This window comes from Triticum aestivum, chromosome 6A (assembly GCF_018294505.1).
Source record: "Triticum aestivum cultivar Chinese Spring chromosome 6A, IWGSC CS RefSeq v2.1, whole genome shotgun sequence".
Classification (NCBI taxonomy): domain Eukaryota; kingdom Viridiplantae; phylum Streptophyta; class Magnoliopsida; order Poales; family Poaceae; genus Triticum; species Triticum aestivum.
Genome location: NC_057809.1, coordinates 442,119,420 through 442,141,292, shown reverse-complemented (window position 1 = coordinate 442,141,292; position 21,873 = coordinate 442,119,420). Strand labels below are relative to the sequence as shown.

The following is a 21,873-nucleotide window of genomic DNA, read 5'->3' as shown; positions in this document are numbered from 1 at the left end:
CCCTTAACTAGTCTCTGTTTATTCTGCAACTCCCGTTTCGAGTTACTAATCTTAGCAACTGAACTAGTATCAAATACTGAGGGGTTGCTATAAACACTAGTAAAGTACACATCAATAACATGTATATCAAATATACTTATGTTCACTTTGCCATCCTTCTTATCTGCCAATCACTTGGGGTAGTTCCGCTTCCAGTGACCAGTCCCTTTGCAGTAGAAACACTTAGTCTCAGGCTTAGGACCAGACTTGGGCTTCTTCACTTGAGCAGCAACTTGCTTGCTGTTCTTCTTGAAGTTCCCCTTCTTCCCTCTGCCCTTTTCTTGAAACTAGTGGTCTTGTCTACCATCAACACTTGATGTTTTTCTCGATTTCTACCTTCGTCAATTTCCGCATTACGAAGAGCTTGGGAATCGTTTCCGTTATCCCTTGCATATCATAGTTCATCACGAAGTTCTACTAACTTGGTGATGGTGACTAGAGAATTCTGTCAATCACTATCTTATCTGGAAGATTAACTCCCACTTGATTCAAGCGATTGTAGTACTCAGACAATCTGAGCACATGCTCACTAGTTGAGCGATTCTCCTCCATCTTTTAGCTATAGAACTTGTTGGAGACTTCATATCTCTCAACTCGGGTATTTGCTTGAAATATTAACTTCAACTCCTGGAACATCTCATATGCTCCATGACGTTCAAAACGTCTTTGAAGTCCCGATTCTAAGCCATTAAGCATGGTGCACTAAACTATCAAGTAGTCATCATATTGAGCTAGCCAAACGTTCATAACGTCTGCATCTGCTCCTGCAATAGGTCCGTCACCTAGCGGTGCATCAAGGACATAATTCTTCTGTGCAGCAATGAGGATAAACCTCAGATCACGGATCCAATCCGCATCATTGCTACTAACATCTTTCAACACAATTTTCTCTAGGAACATATCAAAATAAACACAGGGAAGCAACAACGCGAGCTATTGATCTACAACATAATTTGCAAAATACTACCAGGACTAAGTTCATGATAAATTTAAGTTCAATTAATCATATTACTTAAGAACTCCCACTTAGATAGACATCCCTCTAATCCTCTAAGTGATTACGTGATCCAAATCAACTAAACCATGTCCGATCATCACGTGAGATGGAGTAGTTTCATTGGTGAACATCACTATGTTGATCATATCTGCTATATGATTCACGCTCGACCTTTCGGTCTCCGTGTTCCGAGGCCATATCTGTATATGCTTGGCTCGTCAAGTATAACCTGAGTATTCTGCGTGTGCAACTGTTTTGCACCCGTTGTATTTGAACGTAGAGCCTATCACACCCGATCATCACGTGGTGTCTCAGCACGAAGAACTTTCGCAACGGTGCATACTCAGGGAGAACACTTCTTGATAATTAGTGAGAGATCATCTTATAATGCTACCGTCAATCAAAGCAAGATAAGATGCATAAAAGATAAACATCACATGCAATCAATATAAGTGATATGATATGGCCACCATCATCTTGTGCTTGTGATCTCCATCTTCGAAGCACCGTCATGATCACCATCGTCACCGGCGCGACACCTTGATCTCCATCGTAGCATCGTTGTCGTCTCGCCAATCTTATGCTTCCACGACTATCGCTACCGCTTAGTGATAAAGTAAAGCATTACAGCGCGATTGCATTGCATACAATAAAGCGACAACCATATGGCTCCTGCCAGTTGCCGATAACTCGGTTACAAAACATGATCATCTCATACAATAAAATTTAGCATCATGTCTTGACCATATCACATCACAACATGCCCTGCAAAAACAAGTTAGACGTCCTCTACTTTGTTGTTGCAAGTTTTACGTGGCTGCTACGGGCTTAAGCAAGAACCAATCTTACCTACGCATCAAAACCACAACGATAGTTTGTCAAGTTGGTGCTGTTTTAACCTTCGCAAGGACCGGGCGTAGCCACACTCGGTTCAACTAAAGTTGGAGAAACTGTCACCCGCTAGCCACCTTTGTGCAAAGCACGTCGGGAGAACCGGTCTCGCGTAAGCGTACGCGTAATGTCGGTTCGGGCCGCTTCGTCCAACAATACCGCCGAACCAAAGTATGACATGCTGGTAAGCAGTATGACTTATATCGCCCACAACTCACTTGTGTTCTACTCGTGCATATAACATCAACATATAAAACCTAGGCTCGGATGCCACTGTTGGGGAACGTAGTAATTTCAAAAAAATTCCTACGCACACGCAAGATCATGGTGATGCATAGCAACGAGAGGGGAGAGTGTGATCTACGTACCCTTGTAGACCGACAGCGGAAGCGTTGCACAACGCGGTTGATGTAGTCGTACGTCTTCACGGCCCGACCGATCCAAGCACCGTAACTACGGCACCTCCGAGTTCTTGGCACACGTTCAGCTCGATGACGATCCCCGGGCTCCGATCCAGCAAAGCGTCGGGGAGGAGTTCCGTCAGCATGACGGCGTGGTGACGATCTTGATGTTCTATCGTCGCAGGGCTTCACCTAAGCACCGCTACAAATATGACCGAGGTGGAATATGGTGGAGGGGGGCACCGCACACGGCTAAGGAACGATCACGAAGATCAACTTGTGTTCATGGGGTGCCCCTTGCCTCAGTATATAAAGGATGGAGGAGGAGGAGGAGGCCGGCCAAGGCAATTGGTGCGGCCAGGATGTGGAGTCCTACTAGGACTCCAAGTCCTAGTAGGAGTCCACCAAGAGGGGAGGAAGGGAGAAGGAAGTAGAGGAGAAGGAAAGGTGGCCGGCCCCCTTTTCCCTAGTCCAATTCGGACCAGAGGGGAGGGGGGGCGCAGCAGCCCCTTGGCCCTTTCTCCTCTTCCCACTAAAGCCCATCAAGGCCCATTGCTTCTCCCGTAACTCTCCGGTACTCCGAAAAATACCCGAATCACTCGGAACCTTTCCGATGTCCGAATATAGTCGTCCAATATATCGATCTTTACGTCTCGACCATTTCGAGACTCCTCGTCATGTCCCCGATCTCATCCGGGACTCCGAACTCCTTCGGTACATCAAAACTCATAAACTCATAATATAACTGTCATCAAAACCTTAAGCGTGCGGACCCTACGGTTCGAGAACAATGTAGACATGACCGAGACACGTCTCCGGTCAATAACCAATAGCGGGACCTGGATGCCCATATTGGCTTCTACATATTCTACGAAGATCTTTATCGGTTAGACCGCATAACAACATACATTGTTCCCTTTGTCATCAGTATGTTACTTTCCCGAGATTCGATCGTCGGTATCTTAATACCTAGTTCAATATCGTTACCGGCAAGTCTCTTTACTCGTTCCGTAATACATCATCTCACAACTAACTCATTAGTTGCAATGCTTGCAAGGCTTATGTGATGTGCATTACCGAGAGGGCCCAGAGATACCTCTCCAACAATCGGAGTGACAAATCCTAATCTCGAAATACGCCAACCCAACATGTACCTTTGGAGACACCTGTAGAGCTCCTTTATAATCACCCAGTTATGTTGTGACGTTTGGTAGCACACAAAGTGTTCCTCCGGCAAACGGGAGTTGCATAATCTCATAGTCATAGGAACATGTATAAGTCATGAAGAAAGCAATAGCAACATACTAAACGATTGGGTGCTAAGCTAATGGAATGGGTCATGTTAATCACATCATTCTCCTAATGATGTGATCCCGTTAATCAAATAACAACTCTTTTGTTTATGGTTAGGAAACAGAACCATCTTCAACGAGCTAGTCAAGTAGAGGCATACTAGTGACACTTTGTTTGTCTATGTATTCACACAAGTATTATGTTTCCGGTTAATACAATTCTAGCATGAATAATAAACATTTATCATGATATAAGGAAATAAATAATAACTTTATTATTGCCTCTAGGGCATATTTCCTTCATATCATGCCTCCCATATTGCCATGTCAAGCCTCTAACCCACCTTGTCCCAGCAAACCGTTGTTTGGCTATGTTATCGCTTTGCTCAGCCCCTCTTATAGCGTTGCTAGTTGAAGGTGAAGTTGGAGTTTGTTCCTTGTTGGAACATGTTTATTGTTGGGATATCATAATATCTCTTATTTAATTAATGCATCTATATACTTGGTAAAGGATGGAAGGCTCGGCCTTATGCCTGGTGTTTTGTTCCACTCTTGCCGCCTTAGTTTCCGTCATACTGGTGTTATGTTCCTTGATTTTGCGTTCCTTACGTGGTTGGGTTATAATGGAAACCCATTGACAGTTCGCTTTGAATAAAACTCCTCCAGTAAGGCCCAACCTTAGTTTTAGCATTTGCCACCTAAGCCTTTTTCCCTTGGGTTTTGCAGACCCAAGGGTCATCTTTATTTTAAACCCCCGGGCCAGTGCTCCTCTGAGTGTTGGTCCAAACTAGAGCCCCTTGCAGCGCCACCACGGGGAAACTTGAGGGTTGGTTTTAGTTGTACGGACTGCTCATCCGGTGTGCCCTGAGAACGAGATATGCGCAGCTCCTATCGGGATTTGTCGGCACATTTGGGCGGCTTTGCTGGTCTTGTTTTACCATTGTCGAGATGTCTTAGTAACCGGGATTCCGAGTCTGATCGGGTCTTCCTGGGAGAAGGAATATCCTTCGTTGACCGTGAGAGCTTGTGATGGGCTAAGTTGGGACACCCCTGCATGGTTTTGAACTTTCGAAAGCCGTGCCCGCGGTTATGGGCAGATGGGAATTTGTTAATATCCGGTTGTAGAGAACTTGACACTTAACTTAATTAAAATGAATCAACCGCGTGTGTAGACGTGATGGTCTCTTTTCGGCGGAGTCCGGGAAGAGAACACGGTCTTGTGTTATGCTTGAATGTAAGTAGTTTCAGGATCACTTCTTGATCACTTCTAGTTCACGACCGTGCTTTGCTTCTCTTCTCGCTCTCATTTGCGTAAGTTAGCCTCCATATATGCTAGTGCTTGCTGCAGCTCCACCTCACTACCTTTTTCCTACCCATAAGCTTAAATAGTCTTGATCGCGAGGGTGTGAGATTGCCGAGTCCTCGTTTCTCACATATACTTCCAAACAGTTGAAGGTGCCGATGATACCAGTGCAGATGACGCAACCGAGCTCAAGTGGGAGCTTGATGAAGATCTTGATCGTAGTCTTGTTTCGTTTCCAGTTGATCAGTAGTCGAGCCCAGTCGGGGCGATCGGGGATCTATGCATTTGGGGTTGTCTTTCTTTATTGGGTTCCGTAGTCGGACCTTAATTGTATTCTGGATGATGTAATGCTATATTTATGTATTGTGTGAAGTGGCGATTGTAAGCCAACTCTTTATCCCTTTCATATTCAGTACATGGGATGTGTAAAGATTACCCCTCTTGCGACATGCCTACTATGTGGTTATGCCTCTAAGTCGTGCTCCGACACGTGGGAGATAAAGCCGCATCGTGGGTGTTACAGCCCCCCTCCTTCTTCTTCTTCCCTGCCCCCCGATGGGAGGAGGGTTTCCCCTATCATCCATGGCCTCCATGGCGGCGGAGGGGCGGGAGCCCCTCCGAGATTGGATCTATCTCTCTGTTTTCTTCTGTTTCTACGCTCCCTGTTTTTGGCTTTTCACCATTTTTTAAATTCCCGGAGATCCGTAATTCCGATTGGGCTGAAATTTTAACACGATTTTTATCTGGATATTAGCTTTCTTGCAACGAAAGAAGGGCACCAACCGCCTTACAGGGTGACCACAAGGGCCCAGGGAGCGCCCTACCCCCTGGGGCGCGCCCCTCACCCTTGTGGGCCCCTCGGGCATCGTCTCGCATTGATTCCACTTCCCAAAATTCACATATATTCCACTTGTGGGAGGGTGTGCCGTCTGAGCTTGTGGCCCCCTCGCAACTCTGTTTGACCTAATTCCAAACCCATAAATTCCCTAAAATCTAGAAACCACCGGAGCGAGACCCAAAACAATTATTCCACCACCTCAAGCCTCTGTTCTTCGGCGATCCCATCCGGAGGCCTCTGTCGGTACTCTACTAGAGGCGGAATCGATCATGGAGGACCTCTACATCAACCTTGCGGCCTCTTCCATGATGTGTGAGTAGTTCCTCACAAGACCTATAGGTCCATTGCAGTAGCTAGATGGCTCCCTCCCCTCTCTCTCTCTCTCTCTCTCTCTCTCTCTCTATCTATCTATCTATCTCTATCTCTCTCTCTCTCTGATCTCTCTCTCTCTTTGATCTTTAGTACAATGTTCTCTTCAGATATCAATATGATGTAATCCTTTTATGCGGCGTGTTTGTTGGGATCCGATGAATCAAATTATTCATTGAAAGTAATTCAATTATTTTTCAACCTTATTATGTGTGATTGTTATAGCTATGTAATGCTTTCTGATTTATGAGTTGTCTTTGGTCAAGTTGATGATTAGATCTCCAGTGAAAGTGGTGCATAATAATAGGTTCAATCTTGCGGTGTCCTCACCTTATGACAGAAGGAGTAGCGAAGCACATATTTGTATTGGTGCTACTAAGGATAAAATGACGGGGTTCGATCATATTAGTAGGTCTTATTATGTGTACATTATGCCATCTTCCTTACAACATTACTCTGTTGTCATGAACTTAATACGTAGAGAGACGAGTATAGTAGTGCTCTCGAAATGGAGTAATAGTAGTAGGCGTCAATAAGTTTAACGGTCTACTTGTTACGGACATAATGCCATGTACTGATCATGTCATGAATAACATCGTCACTATGTACTATTCTATCAATTACCCAACAGTAATTTGTCTACCCATCCTATCGTTTTCTATGTTCTTAAGAGAGATGCCTCTAGTGATGCTATGGCCCCCGGGTCCATTTAAATCATATTACTAAAATCCTAAAAATCTTGCTGCAATTTATTTATATTTATTTTACTTTGCAATTTATATATCTACCATTATCAGAATTAATCCTTACAATTAACGAGTACAAGGGATTGACAACCCTCTTGCTTGTGTTGGGTGCAAGTATTTGTTTGTGTGTGTGCAGCTATTGTTGATCGTCGTTTATGTGAATCTTTTATTGGTTAGATAAACATCTGTACTGAGGAAAATACTTTCTGCTGCTATAATACTTCACTCTTCCTCTTCAAGGAAATCCCAACGACTATCACAAGTAGCAAGCATGGGTACATATACTTTTTGGCTATCATCGACAAGGTCATGCCGGCTTTGGTATGGACGCGACGAACGGCGCGTCGGCGTCTCGCTTTGGCGACGGCGGTGGTCGTTAAATGGTCTGGGAACTTGGGTGTAATTTTTAATATATTTAAGGTGTTTTGTACGTCCAAAAACTTTTATAATAGATTTGATTTTTTTTAGAAAACAACTACGGAGAATTAGACGGAGTCAAAGTAGAGAGAAAACATTAAACAACGCCGCACATTGCTACAGGTTTGCAATGGATTGCTCTCAAAATAGGCCCTCACCTCGCTTTATAGATAAAGCATGAACCCATGTACACAGTCGTCGATACAAGATGATGAGAAAACCCTCTTACCAAGCAGACCTTGAGATAACCAAACAACATACATTGAATCAAAAAACGCCAAATGTGAAAAACAAAACGACTACGTTGCCGAGACAAAACACAGGGCGACGTGAACACCACCACAATACACCCTAATACACCTAAACTCCACGACAACGCTCAGGAAGGAAAAGAGCGTTAAGCGTCGCCGCTGTCGAGTCCTGCATACAATGCTTTCACCTGGAACATGTCATGGAGAGAAGAACCACACCAATGTCCCCAAGAGAAGAATGGCACCCGAAGGCACCGTCACTGTCGACACCAAAATGCGGACTTTTTGCTCGATAGCTCACATGTCCAAAATGAAACTACTACCCACACGATACTGCTGCACGATCTTTGCACGACGTGCTAATCTAGCGGCCAGTGCCCTTCTGAATCCTGTGCATGTCCGGCTGGATTTGAGTATCGTGCATGAATCGTCTGGATCGTGTCGTGTGTATAGCACTGCTGTGTCCAAAATGCGGACTTTTTGCTCAATAGCTCACATGTGCCACAAGGAGGCGCCCAGGACATTTATTATGAGTACAGAACTTCAGGTTCGGATATGCAACACCACTGCCAACGGACGAGACAAGTCCGAGCTACCCGCCGCTACACTCCTTACCACCAAAACAACCAAGGGACATAGCCACTACCGTCGCCATGATGCTCGCTAGAGAGCCAACAATGCCCATGATGCTCGCTAGAGAGCCAATAATGCGAACCGCCATCCGGGCACCACTGTCACGGCATCCATGTCCCCAAGACCCTACACGCCATCCCCATCACAACACACCAACCACGGAGGGAAAGCAAATACTCCTTCCACTCCTAACCCAGCGTCAGTCACCAAGTCACGTAAATCATGCACCGATGCACCGACACCTGAGGCCCCGCCCAGTTCCGGTGGAAGACGCCACGATCCTTCACCGACGCCATAACATTATAACACTGCATCTGTTTCAATTGCTGTGAGGGCGTTGTGAGCATCTCCCAATTTTAAATTCCGGTGCACATTTTAAGACTGCGTCTGTTTCAGCGACAGCAGTAGCCAGTACTAGCAGGGAGGGGAACAAGTGTGAGGACACTCATGGTGGATATCAGATGCATCACACGGTGAACGGGCATCAGCTGACTGTTCCGGAAGGCATTTTACAAGCAGCGTAACTTACAGGGGCATCAGGCATGCGGGCGATCCGAGCTTACATTTCATCGGCTTATTAAGCTATCGATAGAAGTCGTTTCACACAAAAAGAAAACTATCGATAATAAACAACTGCTTGTGACTGAGCTGATGATGGTCGTCAGGGCTTTGCGGTGCCGTCGCTCTTGGCAGCCGGAGTCTTCTCAGCAGCACAGGTGAATGACACCGGCCGGTGCGGTTGGTCATCCACTACCAAGCTCAGCACCTCAGGCCGAGCGTAGTGGCCCACCACGTCAAAAGCAAACTTGGCCCGAACGATCTCTCCCATGTCTGCACAAAAGAGCATTTCATCAGAATCTTCTAAGACGAACTGTGAACCGGGTACAAAATCGTATGCACAAGGTGGATGCACTGAAGCATGTAGTATCTGGTTAGTGCCTTACCAAGGTCGGCTGTGATGAGCGCCTCTCCATCGTAGTTGGGACCTGCCAGGACTTCTCGTGACGGCGAAATGATAACGCTGCCTCCAGGGCAGACAACGGTGTCGGGAGAAGGCTCTTCTCGTAAACCGGCAAATGCGTACTCGGACGGCGGAGGGTAGTCCTTTCTGCGGCAGAACTGGTTTGCCGACAACACAAAGCATCCCCCCTCCAGGGCGATATGTGTCATGGAAGCTTGCCACACTGGCCTTGAATCAGCCGTGGGAGCGCAGTATATCTCAATACCTGCACACAGCACACAAGATGTTAGGAAAATTTCAAACTAGTACTCCATACATAAGATGCCAGTGCATATCTTCAACGTTAACCTATCTATCTGACTTGCACACAAGGATAGTATATTTCAAGGTTAACAACTTATCATCTCATGAGGCCATGGCACTTGCAAGGTTGTTGTTGTTGCTGCTGCTGCTGCTGTTGTTGTTGTTGTTGTTGTTGTTGTACTTCCAAGAATGTTGGCTGTAGACTTTTATTTATATTAGCATAAAAGAAAATACATGTTCCAACAAGAACCTTACCTTTACCATACAGTGCTGTCCTTAAAAGTGGCATCTTATTTTCCCAGCAAATAAGGGCTCCGATCTTTCCAAGTGGAGTATCATAAACAGGAATTGTTGATCCATCTCCAAATCCCCATATTATCCTTTCTAATGCCGTCGGCATCAGCTTGCGGTGCTTACCCAGGTACCGACCTAGAGGATCAAAGAAGAGCACTGAACAATACAGTGTGTGACCTTCTCGCTCAATCACCCCCATTACCAGAAAGACCTTATATTTCCCAGCCATAGCAGCTAAGCATGTCACCTCTGGACCTGCATGCTGTTCTGTCAGTAAGAAGATCCATAGTGTGGTGTAGTTGACACAAACCATATGTTGACACTTGAGAGTAATGAAATAGCTTGAAAACTTGTTTGCTGTGCTAAAAGAAAAGGTGGAGAATAAGTGGACCATTAAGACAATTAATATGTAAGATGTGGAGTTGCTCGGTGACAATCACGGCAGAGATTGAGAACATGACCATAAAATGTTGCTGGAGCAGTAGTACCGGGTATGAGGTATCAAATTATCAATGATTTATGGTAGACGGTTGTCCATATTCTTTGGAAAATTATATTCATAAACTGCATCAGGAAGACAACGAATGGCCAAATACTAACACTTTTTATTCTCAACAAACTAACTCAATGTCTAGCCTTGAGGATTTCATCCAACAATTTCTTCCTTCTCAGAACTCCTTGACAGTCTAATAGGAACCGCATTTCTGTAGTGTTTTTTTTTTCTTTTGTGAATACATTTCTGTAGTATTCACCAAAGTATGCGAAAAAGATCTTTGATTTTCCATTTCAGAACCAAAGAGTGCCATGAACAATATGCATTTGCAAAAATCAGTTTTTCCTCTGGCCAATACTAAGAAGGCATGACTCGGTCGTAAAGCAATTATTGATATGCAGATATGCTTCATGCTAAAGATGAAAAAAGCAGATGCTAGCTGTTCTCCAAATTACACATATGTCAGACACAAAAAAAGAGACTAACAACAGGAGCAAATGCAAGGAAGAATATATTAGGAAGATAACACATACGTGCTTTAGAAGTTAACAATAGTCGACAATAAGAAAATAATAGTTGAAAAAAGGGAGCGGACATACTGCATTACATTCTCACGTACCAGGCACATCTATGGCAGCTGCATGATACTTCTGGAATTCACCCTTTCCCTTGTCTTTTGGATTAGTCATACTAATATTGATCCCAAAGCCAAAGGTGGATCCACGAGGATAACCACCAACAAAAGCTTCTGGGAACACGACCAACTGTGAACCATATCCAGCAGCCTCTGCTATCAGTCTCTCTGCTTTATCTGCAGTGGAAATAACGATATTAGCAAAAGATACACATACTCATAACCCATGCTGATAAAAAGCCATCTCATCCTCCAAATATTGTTAGCCTTTTGTAGTTTGGTTTTTTTTCCTTCTGCTTTTCTTTGTGGGCTGTAAGACCTGCACTATCTTAGGTCTTCTTCTAATACTAAATAATCTTAGTACTGCACATGTATCCAGAAAAACAAACTGTGAATTATGTTCCCATGCCAGGTAATTGCAGAGGTGGTGGAAATGGATGGGACTTAGACAGGCATACTAGAATGAAAACTAGAAGGTGCAGCGGCTTCATCTTCTTATTTGGCTTGGTACAGTGAGGTAAATTCTCTGTTTGGTTTATGTCAACAGTGGTTTCTTTCAACTGAATAAGTAAATAATACATGATGTAAAAGAAAGAAAATGTAGCATACATGTTGTTGCCACTCTTTACCAACTAGCTTTATATGGCATCAAACAGTACAAATATATGTTGAATAACAAATCATAGTGAAGTCTTTAAAGAAGCTCTTAGTCTTAGTGATGACCCTTGCTGCCTACAATTATTTCAGTGGTATGAATCAAACAGAAGGAATATACAACTCTAGTTTTCCTACACAGAGGACAAAGGAAGCATGAACATCCCTTTGCGGGAGGAAGGCTAAGACAAGGCTTATGCATCAAAATCAAGGGATACAAGAGACACCATCATTAACAGCCGTCTCCACTATTGCATTACTGAGTTTTGCACCGAGAAGGCGACCTTTTCTACCACTATACACGATGCAAAAAAAGAAGTTTTCCAGGTCATGGCAAAGCAACGGTATATAACAACAAACTGGTGTTTCTCATAACACAAAGTCACGACACCCGCGGATTCAGAAATTAACTGCACCGAAAAAAGTTTAGACGATCATCTCCATGACCCCATGGTTTCATCTCAGCTAATGACAACTTATAACTAATCCAACACGCTGGTAACTCTTCCGAAAGTAATCGAGCAGCAGCAGAAAGAATTTAAGTGATTCAATTACCAAGGCAGGGGAAACGGCGCGCGAGTAATTACCGAGAGTGGCGGGGGTGTCGTAGAAGACTGTGGATGCCTGCACGACGGTGGCTCGTACGGTGGTGGCGCTCTGGTCGGCGCCGCCGTTCATCTCCACCTCGGCGATCACCGGCGTGCTGCCTGAGCCCGAAGGAAGCAGGGCCATCGGTATGGGCCCCGGAAACTCGCTCGATCGCAGAACTTCCGGCGCGGAGGCTTTAGCCGCGGACGAACTGGAGCTTGATGTGGAGGCTGGAAGCAGAGGTGGGCATTCAAGGGGAAAGCAGGGATGGCGGGGACCGGGGAGCGACGGAATGGACAACGGAGAGCGCCGGGTAGCCGCCGCCGCCGCCGGGTCAGTGATCTACTGGACAAAGAGAGCGCCAATCCACGGCTCCACGCTGGTGTGTGGTCCTGTGTGGTCGATGGTTGGTACGATACCACAGCCTCGATCTGTGGTTCTGGCGTCGAACGCTCCAACCGGCCCAGCTGCGAGCTGGCCTGCCGCCGGCGCCAAGGCCCTCTCAAACCCAGCCCAGCTTCTGCCGCGGCCTCCTCACCGACCTGGGCTTGGCCCATGGGTGAGCTCCCCACAGCCCCTCCTCTCTGTTGGCCCAACATGCACCAGATTTGGCCCGCGTATGTTTTTTTCAGCGTCTGCGAATTTGTTCAGTTATGCAGAGACTGCCTGTTTTACAGAAAACCCCTTGCACTTCATGCATTTAATATCTCACAAACCGTGCATCGGATTAAAATGTTTTATATATGTAAATTGCTTCGAATTTCATCTAGTTTCATAATATGTTGCTTTCATCCATGTTTCAAATGTTTATCATTGTTGTTGCATTAATTTTGCATAAATGACAAGTTAAAATGGTTTATTTCATAACTAAATAACCGTAGCTCCGAATTAAATAAACTTTATATGTAAATTGTCTAGAAAAATGCATAGATTAACTTGATTTGATGCACTTACTTTGCATGTTTAACAACAATAAAATATGGTATAAGGCAGAACAGTACCAAATCCAAAATATTTTTTTGACGCCTGAAACAGTAGGAGAGGCTCCTACTGCAGTTAAATTAAAAAATAGTATGTTACATATTTACAGGGGGGCCATCACCACTTTGGGTGATGGGGAAGGACAAAGCACTAAGAGGGGTTGTAGTTGGGAGGTAGAGTAGAGCAACAGAGAACTGGCCAAAAAAGATCTACTAATCTACCACACTAGTAGTAAGAGACCTCTCAACTAGGAAGGCACGAATGAAATCCCTGTTACCCCCTGATGTCTTGTATTTGAGGTTGCAGAAGTCGGAGATGAATCTATTCTTCCAGGCCATCACAGTGGGGGTAATTTTTCTGAAGTAATTGTTGTTGCACTCCTTCCACAAGCTCCATGCAGCAGTCAAGAAGATCTCCATGAACATGGGATGTGTCCAAATAGTTCTGGCAGATTGTAGGAGAGATAGTCTGCTACCAAGGGGTGTCCATTGAATGCCGAGAGTATGCCAACAGTCCTTGATAAAGTTGCAATGGAAGAAGAGGTGTTCCATAATTTTCTCGACATGTGTGCCACAAAGAAGGCAGTCTAGATTGGAGACAATGTTGTAGTGTCTTCTCTTGAGCATATTACGGGTGTTCAGTCTGTCCACGAGGAGCAGCCATCCAAAGACTTTGTGTCTTGGTATGCACTTGGATTTCCATAGCCATTTGAAGGCATCGTGTGCAATAAATATCTTTGAAAAAAAATTCATAGTTGTCTTTTGTCTTGAAAATCGTGTCCCCCCAAGTGTAGGTCCAAATGTCATGATATTCCTCCAACTGCATCTTCCCGATGTCATCTTTTAATTGTAGAAGCTCCTCATGTGCTTGTGGTGATGGTGGGAGTTGAAAGATCTCAGCAATATTGTTGGTGGTCAGAAAATCGCGAACAGAAATGTCTTCTCTGGTTGTGAAGGAGAACACTCGAGGGAAGGTAGTTGAGAGGATTTGATTTTGCCAAGCATCTTTCCAGAAAAGAGTAGCCGCACCATTTTGTACTTGAATTGTGGTGATACCACAAAAAATCAGGGTAAGTTGCATGACATCTTTCCACCAGAATGATCCACAAGGCTTTTGGGCGTGTGGTATAACACCATTGTAGTAGGTGTGCCAAACCAGATGCACCCAGGTGATGTCCTCGTGATTATAGAACTTGTGTAGGAATTTTAGTAGCAGCGCATCATTTTGGACTTGTAAGTTGATGATTCCCAATCCATCATGTTTTTTAGGACGACACACCAAGTCCCATGCAGCCAGTGAATTGCTTTTGTCTCCATGATCTATTTTTTTAACCCAGAGGCAATGACGGCGTATCTCATCAAGCTAACCAATTACCGTGAGATTTAGACTCAAAGTACACATTGATGCACTAGTACAATGAGCTCATAAACAAATGGTTTTTACCCCTTTCCGCGACGACATTTGGAACCGTCGCCAAGTGAGTGCGGGCGATAGGGGGGTCCTTCCCACACGACCCAGAAACCGTCGAGCATATGCTCTCCTGGCACACACGTTCGGCAAAATGAGGTCGTGTGCGATCGGCGAGCGCTCAAATACAGAAATACGTACAATAAAGCTAAAAAATACAATTATACGATGAAATTGTTTCCGGTCGCAAGTACATCCCATATAGTCAGTCCCCGCTAAACGTTTCCATTCGTATGTACATCCCACACAGTCGCTACAAGGAAAACGTTTCCGTTCACAGGTACATCACACATAATTTTTCCCGTTAAATCGTTTGCGTTATTGAATATATCACCCATGGTCCGTGAAAGAAACTGTGTGGCAAAGGCTGTCCATCACACATTGTTTTTATGTGGTAAACGTTTGCGCAAGGTGGCCTAACGCAAACAGTTTTCAAGAGAAAGTCATGTATGATTGTTCATTGATCCAACACGGTTTATTCCTAGAAACTGTGTGCCTTACCTGAGGTCATCGCCCACGGTATTTTTTCAACAACCGTTTGCAATAGCAAACCCTAGTTAGCAGGCTAATTTGCCATTAGCAAGCTAATTATCCGATTATTCATAATCCATTTATTAATCTAATTGAGATTCCATATTAAGCACACAATATATTTCATTTTCATAATTGAAATACATCAGAGTACAACATCATATTGTTGGGGAACACAGTAATTTCAAAAAAATCCTAAGCACACGCAAGATCTATCATGGTGATGCATAGCAGTGCTACCTCTTGAGCATTGCGCTGGTTTTCCCTTGAAGAGGAAAGGGTGATGCAACAAAGTAGCGTAAGTATTTTTCTCAGTTTTTTGAGAACCAAGGTATCAATCTAGTAGGAGGCTACATGCAAGTCCCTCGTACCTGCACAAACAAATAAGAACCTCGCAACCAACGCGATAAAGGGGTTGTCAATCCCTTCATGGTCACTTACAAGAGTGAGATGTGATAGAGATAATAAGATAAATATTTCTGGTATTTTTATGATATAGATTGAAAGTAAAGATTGCAAAGTAAAATAAATTGGAAACTTATATGATAAAAGATAGACCCGGGGGCCATAGGTTTCACTAGTGGCTTCTCTCAAGATAGCATAAGTATTATGGTGGATGAATAAATTACTGTCGAGCAAATTGATAGAAAAGTGCATAATTATGAGAATATCTAGGCATGATCATGTATATAGGCATCACGTCCGCGACAAGTAGGCCGAAACGATTCTGCATCTACTACTATTACTCCACACATCGACCGCTATCTAGTATGCATCTAGAGTATTAAGTTCATAAGAATAGAGTAACACATTAGGCAAGATGACATGATGCAGAGGGATAAACTCAAGCAATATGATATAAACCCCATCTTTTTATCCTCGATGGCAACAATACAATACGTGCCTTGCTGCCCCTGGTGTCACTGGAAAAGGACACCGCAAGATTGAACCCAAAGCTAAGCACTTCTCCCATTGCAAAAAAGATCAATCTAGTAGGCCAAACCAAACTGATAATTCGAAGAGACTTGCAAAGATAACCAATCATACATAAAAGATTTTAGAGAAGAATCAAATATTGTTCATAGATAAACTTGATCATAAACTCACAATTCACCGGATCTCGACAAACACACCGCAAAAAAAGAATTACATCGAATAGATCACCAAGAGGATCAAGGAGAACTTTGTATTGAGATCCCAAGAGAGAGAAGAAGCCATCTAGCTAATAACTATGGACCCGAAGGTCTGTGGTAAACTACTCACACATCATCGAAGAAGCTATGGTGTTGATGTAGAAGCCCTTCGTGATCGATTCCCCCTCCGGCGGAGCTCCGGAAAAGGCCCCAGGATGGGATCTCTCGTGTACAGAAGGTTGCGGCGGTGGAAATAGGTTTTCGTGGTGCTCCTGAATGTTTTCGGGGTATATGGATATATATATAGGAGGAAGAAGTAGGTCGGTGGAGCTGCCAGGGGCCCACAAGGGTGGGGGCGCGCCTCCCTGCCTCGTGGCCACCTTGTTTCTTTCTTGACGTCTACTCCAAGTCTCCTGGATCACGTTTGTTCCAAAAATAACTCTCCCGAAGGTTTCATTCCGTTTGGACTCCGTTTGATATTCCTTTTCTGCGAAACACTGAAATAGGCAAAAACAACAATTTGCACCGGGCCTTGGGTTAGTAGGTTAGTCCCCAAAATAATATAAAAGTGTATAAATAAGGCCATTAAACATCCAGAACAGATAATATAATAGCATGGAATAATAAAAAATTATAGATACGTTGGAGACGTATCAAGCAACGAAAGGGAAGAGTGTTGTCCACGTACCCTCGTAGACCGTAAGCGGAAGCGTTATGACAACACTGTTGATGTAGTAGTACGTCTTCACGATCCGACCGATCCCAGTACCGAAAGTACGGCACCTCCGCGATCTGCACACGTTCGGCTCGGTGACGTCCCATGAACTCTTGATCCAGCTGAGTGTCGAGGGAGAGCTTCGTCAGCACGACGGTGATGATGAAGCTACTGGCGCAAGGCTTCGCCTAAAGAACTACGACGATATGACTGAGGTGGATTATGGTGGAGGGGGGCACCGCACACGGCTAAAAGCAATCAACTTGTGTGTTCTAGGGTTCCCCCTGCCCCCGTATATAAAGGAGCAAGGGGGAAGCCGGCCGGCCCTTGGGGCGCGCCAGGAGAGGAGGAGTCCTCCTCCTAGTAGGAGTAGGACTCCCCTTTTCCTAGTCCTACTAGGAGGGGAAAGGAAGGAGGAGAGGGAGAAGGAAAGGGGGGCGCCGGCCCCCTTCCCTAGTCCAATTCGAACCAGAGGGGGAGGGGGCGCGTGGCCTGCCCTGGCTGGTCCTCTCTCTCTCTCCACTAAGGCCCATGGCCCATTAGTTTCCCAGGGGGATTCCGGTAACCCTCCGGCACTCTGGTTTTCTCCGGAATCACCCGGAACACTTCTGGTGTTCGAATATAGCCGTCCAATATATCAATCTTTATGTCTCGACCATTTCGAGACTCTTCTTCATGTGTGTGATCATATCCGGGACTCCGAACTACCTTTGGTACATCAAAACACATAAACTCATAATACCGATCGTCACCGAACATTAAGCGTGCGGACCCTACGGGTTCGGGAACTATGTAGACATGACCGACACTCATCTTCGGTCAATAACCAATAGTGGAACCTAGATGCTCATATTGGTTCCTACATATTCTACGAAGATCTTCATCGGTCAAACCGCACAACAACATACGTTGTTCCCTTTGTCATTGGTATGTTACTTGCCCGAGATTCGATCGTCGGTATCTCAATACCTAGTTCAATCTCGTTACAGGCAAGTCTCTTTACTCGTTCCTTAATGCATCATCCCGCAACTAACTCATTAGTCACATTGCTTGCAAGGCTTATAGTGATGTGTGAGGGAGTCCTGGACTAAGGGGTCCTCGGGCGTCCGACCTGTTATCCATGGGCCGGACTGATGGGCTGTGAAGACATGAAGGCCGAAGACTATACCTGAGTCCGGATTGGACTCTCCTTGGCGTGGAAGGCAAGCTTGGCGACCGACTATGAAGATTCCTTCTTATGTAACCAACTCTATGTAAACCCTAGATCCCCTCGGTGTCTATATAAACCGGAGGGGATAGTCCGGAAAGGACACATTCATTACCATAGTCATATAGGCTAGGCTTGTAGGGTTTAGCCATCACGATCTCGTGGTAGATCAACTCTTGTAACCCCCATATTCATCAATATCAATCAAGCAGGACGTAGTGTATTACCTCCATAGAGAGGGCCCGAACCTGGGTAAACATTGTGTCCCCTGTCTCCTGTTACCATCGATCCTGGACGCATAGTTCGGGACCCCCTACCCGAGATCCGCCGGTTTTGACACAGACATTAGTGCTTTCATTGAGAGTTCCACTGTGCCGTCCACGAAAGGTTCAATGCCTCCTTCAATCATCTACAGCGACGCTGCCCAAGGAGAAACCTTCCTCCCCGGACAGATTTTCGTGTTCGGCGGCTTCATACTGCGGGCCAACTCACTTGGCCATCTGGAGCAGATCGATAGCTACGCCCCTGGCCACCAGGTCAGGTTTGGAAGCCTGAACTACGTCGCGAATATCCATGGAGACCTGATCTTCAATGGATTTGAGACCGCAGCGATCGCTCCCGCTGCTCCGATGAACATGACCTAAATCTGTCATCGGATCACATCCAGCGGATGGTCCCTGCTGCTGCAACGGCCTTAGAACCGGAGCAAACCATGCCATCTGGAGCCACAGAGTCCCCAGCATTGGAGCCGCAGACGGACTCAGCACCCCGCGGCGTCTACGTCAATGGAACTCCGGACTCGTCTCCGGCCATGAGTTCCAAATCGGGTACGCCTGCGGACACCGAGCTGGATCGGTTATCGATTTTCGAATTTAGCACCGCAGACATCTTCCAGCACTCGCCCTTGGGTGATGTGCTAAACTCTTTAAAGAATTTATCCTTAGAGAAGGACTCATAGCCGAACTATGTTCGGTTCGAGCCAGAGGCTGATGATGGGAAATTCTGTTTCCCACCCGCCACCCACTTCATAGCCACTGTCGATGATTTAACCGATGTGCTCGATTACGGCTCCGAAGACATCGACGGTATGGACGACGATGCCGACCAGGAGCAAGGCCAAAACCCTCCATTTACTGGACGTTGGATGGCCACCTCTTCGTACGATGTGTACATGGTCGACACACCTAAAGAAGCTAGCGACGATGACAAAGGGGATCCAGTCGCGAACAGGCCTTCTGGGACACAGTCCAAGCGCCGGCACCCCAAACACCGCTCCAAGCGTCGCCGCTAAAAAAATGACAACACTGGCACCGGAGAAAATGGTACTCCAGGCGACGCCAAAAACAATGAAGACCTTGTTGGAGCCGCATCCGAACAAAAGGAACAAGACAACGGGCAAGATGACCCTGATAAACAGGCCACGCCCAACAACTCGGATGATGATAGTTATCGTCTAGTCTCCAAAGACGAGGAGAGCCTCGGCAATGAGGATTTCATCGTGCCTAGGGCACCCCTGGAGCAGGAACGCTTCAAGCGCCAGCTAATAGCTACCGCCAGAAGCGTGAAAAAGAAACAACAACAACTCCAGGCTGATCAAAACTTGCTCATTGACAGGTGGACAGACGTCCTGGCAGCCGAAGAATACGGCCTCGAGCGCCAAGTCAAGAGTTACCCAAAGCGTAGACTACTACCTCAGTTCGATGAGGAAGCCCCAAATCCCATACCTCCCTCACACAATGCGGACCGACCACCACGCGGTCAGGATAGTGTGGAGGACCGACCACCTCGCGGTCGGGATAAAGCGACAACTTAGGCCGAACAACAGCCCACCCCACCACCTCGCAAAAATAGGGACAGAACAGCTCGGGACCATACATACGACCTTCGGTAGGAGCTGGACAGCAGAGAAGGACAAACCAGATCAATCTATGGATCACGAGGACGCTTCCCAACTCGGGATGACGGCTACCTATTCGGGCGTGACAAACCTAGTCACACTCGGGCCGATAAGCGCAGACGCACTCCATCGGAGATGCGCCGTGATGCGGCCCGATATAGAGGCGCCGCACACCCTCTCTACTTCACAGACGAGGTGCTGGATCACGAATTCCTCGAGGGATTCAAGCCCGTCAATATTGAATCGTACGATGGAACAACCGACCCCGCAGTATGGATTGAGGACTTTATTCTCCACATCCACATGGCCCGGGGAGACGACCTCCACGCCATCAAATACCTCCCACTGAAACTCAAAGGGCCAGCTAGACACTGGCTGAATAGCCTACCCGAGAATTCCATCGGCAATTGGGAGGACCTGGAAGAGGCCTTTCTTGACAACTTCCAAGGTACATATGTCCGGCCACCCGATGCCGATGACTTAAGCCACATAGTTTAATAACCTGGAGAATCAGCCAGAAAATTCTGGACTAGGTTCCTAACCAAAAAGAACCAGATTGTTGACTGTCCGGATGTCGAAGCCCTAGCGGCCTTTAAACACAACATCCGTGATGAATGGCTAGCCCGCCACCTCAGCCAAGAAAAGCCAAGATCCATGGCAGCCCTCACGACACTTATGACCCGCTTTTGCGCGGGAGAAGATAGTTGGCTGGCTCGCAACACAAACACAGCCAACGAAGCAGGCCCCTCCGAGGCCAAAAATAGCACCAGCAAGCTCCGACGCAATAGACACAAAAGCCGAAGCAATGGCGATAACACCGATGACACCACACTTCACGCCGGATTCAGCGGCTCCAAATCCGGCCAGCGAAAGAAGCCCTATAAAAGGAACGGCGGAGGGCCATCAAGCTTGGACCGCATACTCAATCTTCCTTGCCAAATACATGGCACCCCAGACAAACCGGCTAACCATACTACCAGAGATTGCCGGGTCCTTAAGCAAGCCAGCAAGGTAAATAGCGGAAACAAGGAAGGGGAATCGTAGAGCGAGGACGAAGACGAGGAACCTCGGCAGCTGAACAACGGGGGGCAGAAGAAATTCCCGCCTCAAGTCAAAACGGCAAACATGATATACGCTACACACATCTCCAAAAGTGAGCGCAACCACGCACTTAGGGACGTTTACGCGGTAGAGCCAGTCGCCCCAAAATTCAACCCATGGTGGTCATTCCCGATCACCTTCGATCGTAATGATCATCCAACTAGTATCCGTCACGGCGGTTCGGCCGCATTGGTACTAGACCCAATCATCGACGGATTTCACATGACACGAGTCCTAATGGACGGTGGTAGCAGCCTCAACCTGCTCTATCAGGATACAGTACGCAAAATGGGCATTAATCCCTCACAAATCAAGCCCACGATAACTACCTTTAAAGGAGCTATACCAGGCATGGAAGCCCGCTGTACGGGCTCGATCACACTGGAGGTGGTCTTCGGTTCCCCGGATAACTTCCGAAGCGAAGAGATAATCTTTGATATCGTCCCCTTCCGCGGCGGCTACCACACACTGCTCGGACGAACTGCGTTCGCCAAATTCAACACGGTGCAACATTATGCTTATCTCAAGCTCAAGATGCCCGGTCCACGCGGCGTCATTATAGTAAATGGAAACACGGAACGTTCCCTCCGTACAGAGGAACATACCGCAGCCGTAGCAGCAGAAGTACAGAGCGGCCTTCTAAAGAGGCACCATAATCTGGCCGCCGAACCCCTGGACATCGACAAGAAAGTCCGGACTACACTGCAAAAGGGCAGTTCGGTTCGTCAAGAGCTGAA

At 46.2% G+C, this 21,873-nt stretch overlaps 1 protein-coding gene across 1 annotated transcript; it reads right to left on the bottom strand.

Moving 5' to 3' along the window:
- Positions 1-8,625: 8,625 nt before the first annotated feature.
- Positions 8,626-12,509, bottom strand: LOC123127803 (bifunctional nitrilase/nitrile hydratase NIT4). The gene is made up of 5 exons (XM_044547645.1): positions 12,104-12,509; positions 10,848-11,039; positions 9,697-9,990; positions 9,122-9,403; positions 8,626-9,008 (listed from the first exon to the last, which is right to left on the bottom strand). Exons 1-5 carry the CDS (start codon positions 12,246-12,248, stop codon positions 8,839-8,841), a joined length of 1,083 nt encoding a protein of 360 aa, XP_044403580.1. The 5' UTR covers positions 12,249-12,509; the 3' UTR covers positions 8,626-8,838.
- Between the last annotated feature and the right edge of the window lie 9,364 nt (positions 12,510-21,873).

Coding starts and splice junctions, on each gene's coding strand:
- LOC123127803 (XM_044547645.1), bottom strand. CDS start 12,248: ATGGCCCTGCTTCCTTCGGGCTCAGGCAGCACGCCGGTGATCGCCGAG. Junction 11,040..12,103: donor CGACACCCCCGCCACTCTCG/GTAATTACTCGC, acceptor TTTCCACTGCAG/ATAAAGCAGAGAGACTGATA. Junction 9,009..9,121: donor GCTCATCACAGCCGACCTTG/GTAAGGCACTAA, acceptor TCTTTTGTGCAG/ACATGGGAGAGATCGTTCGG.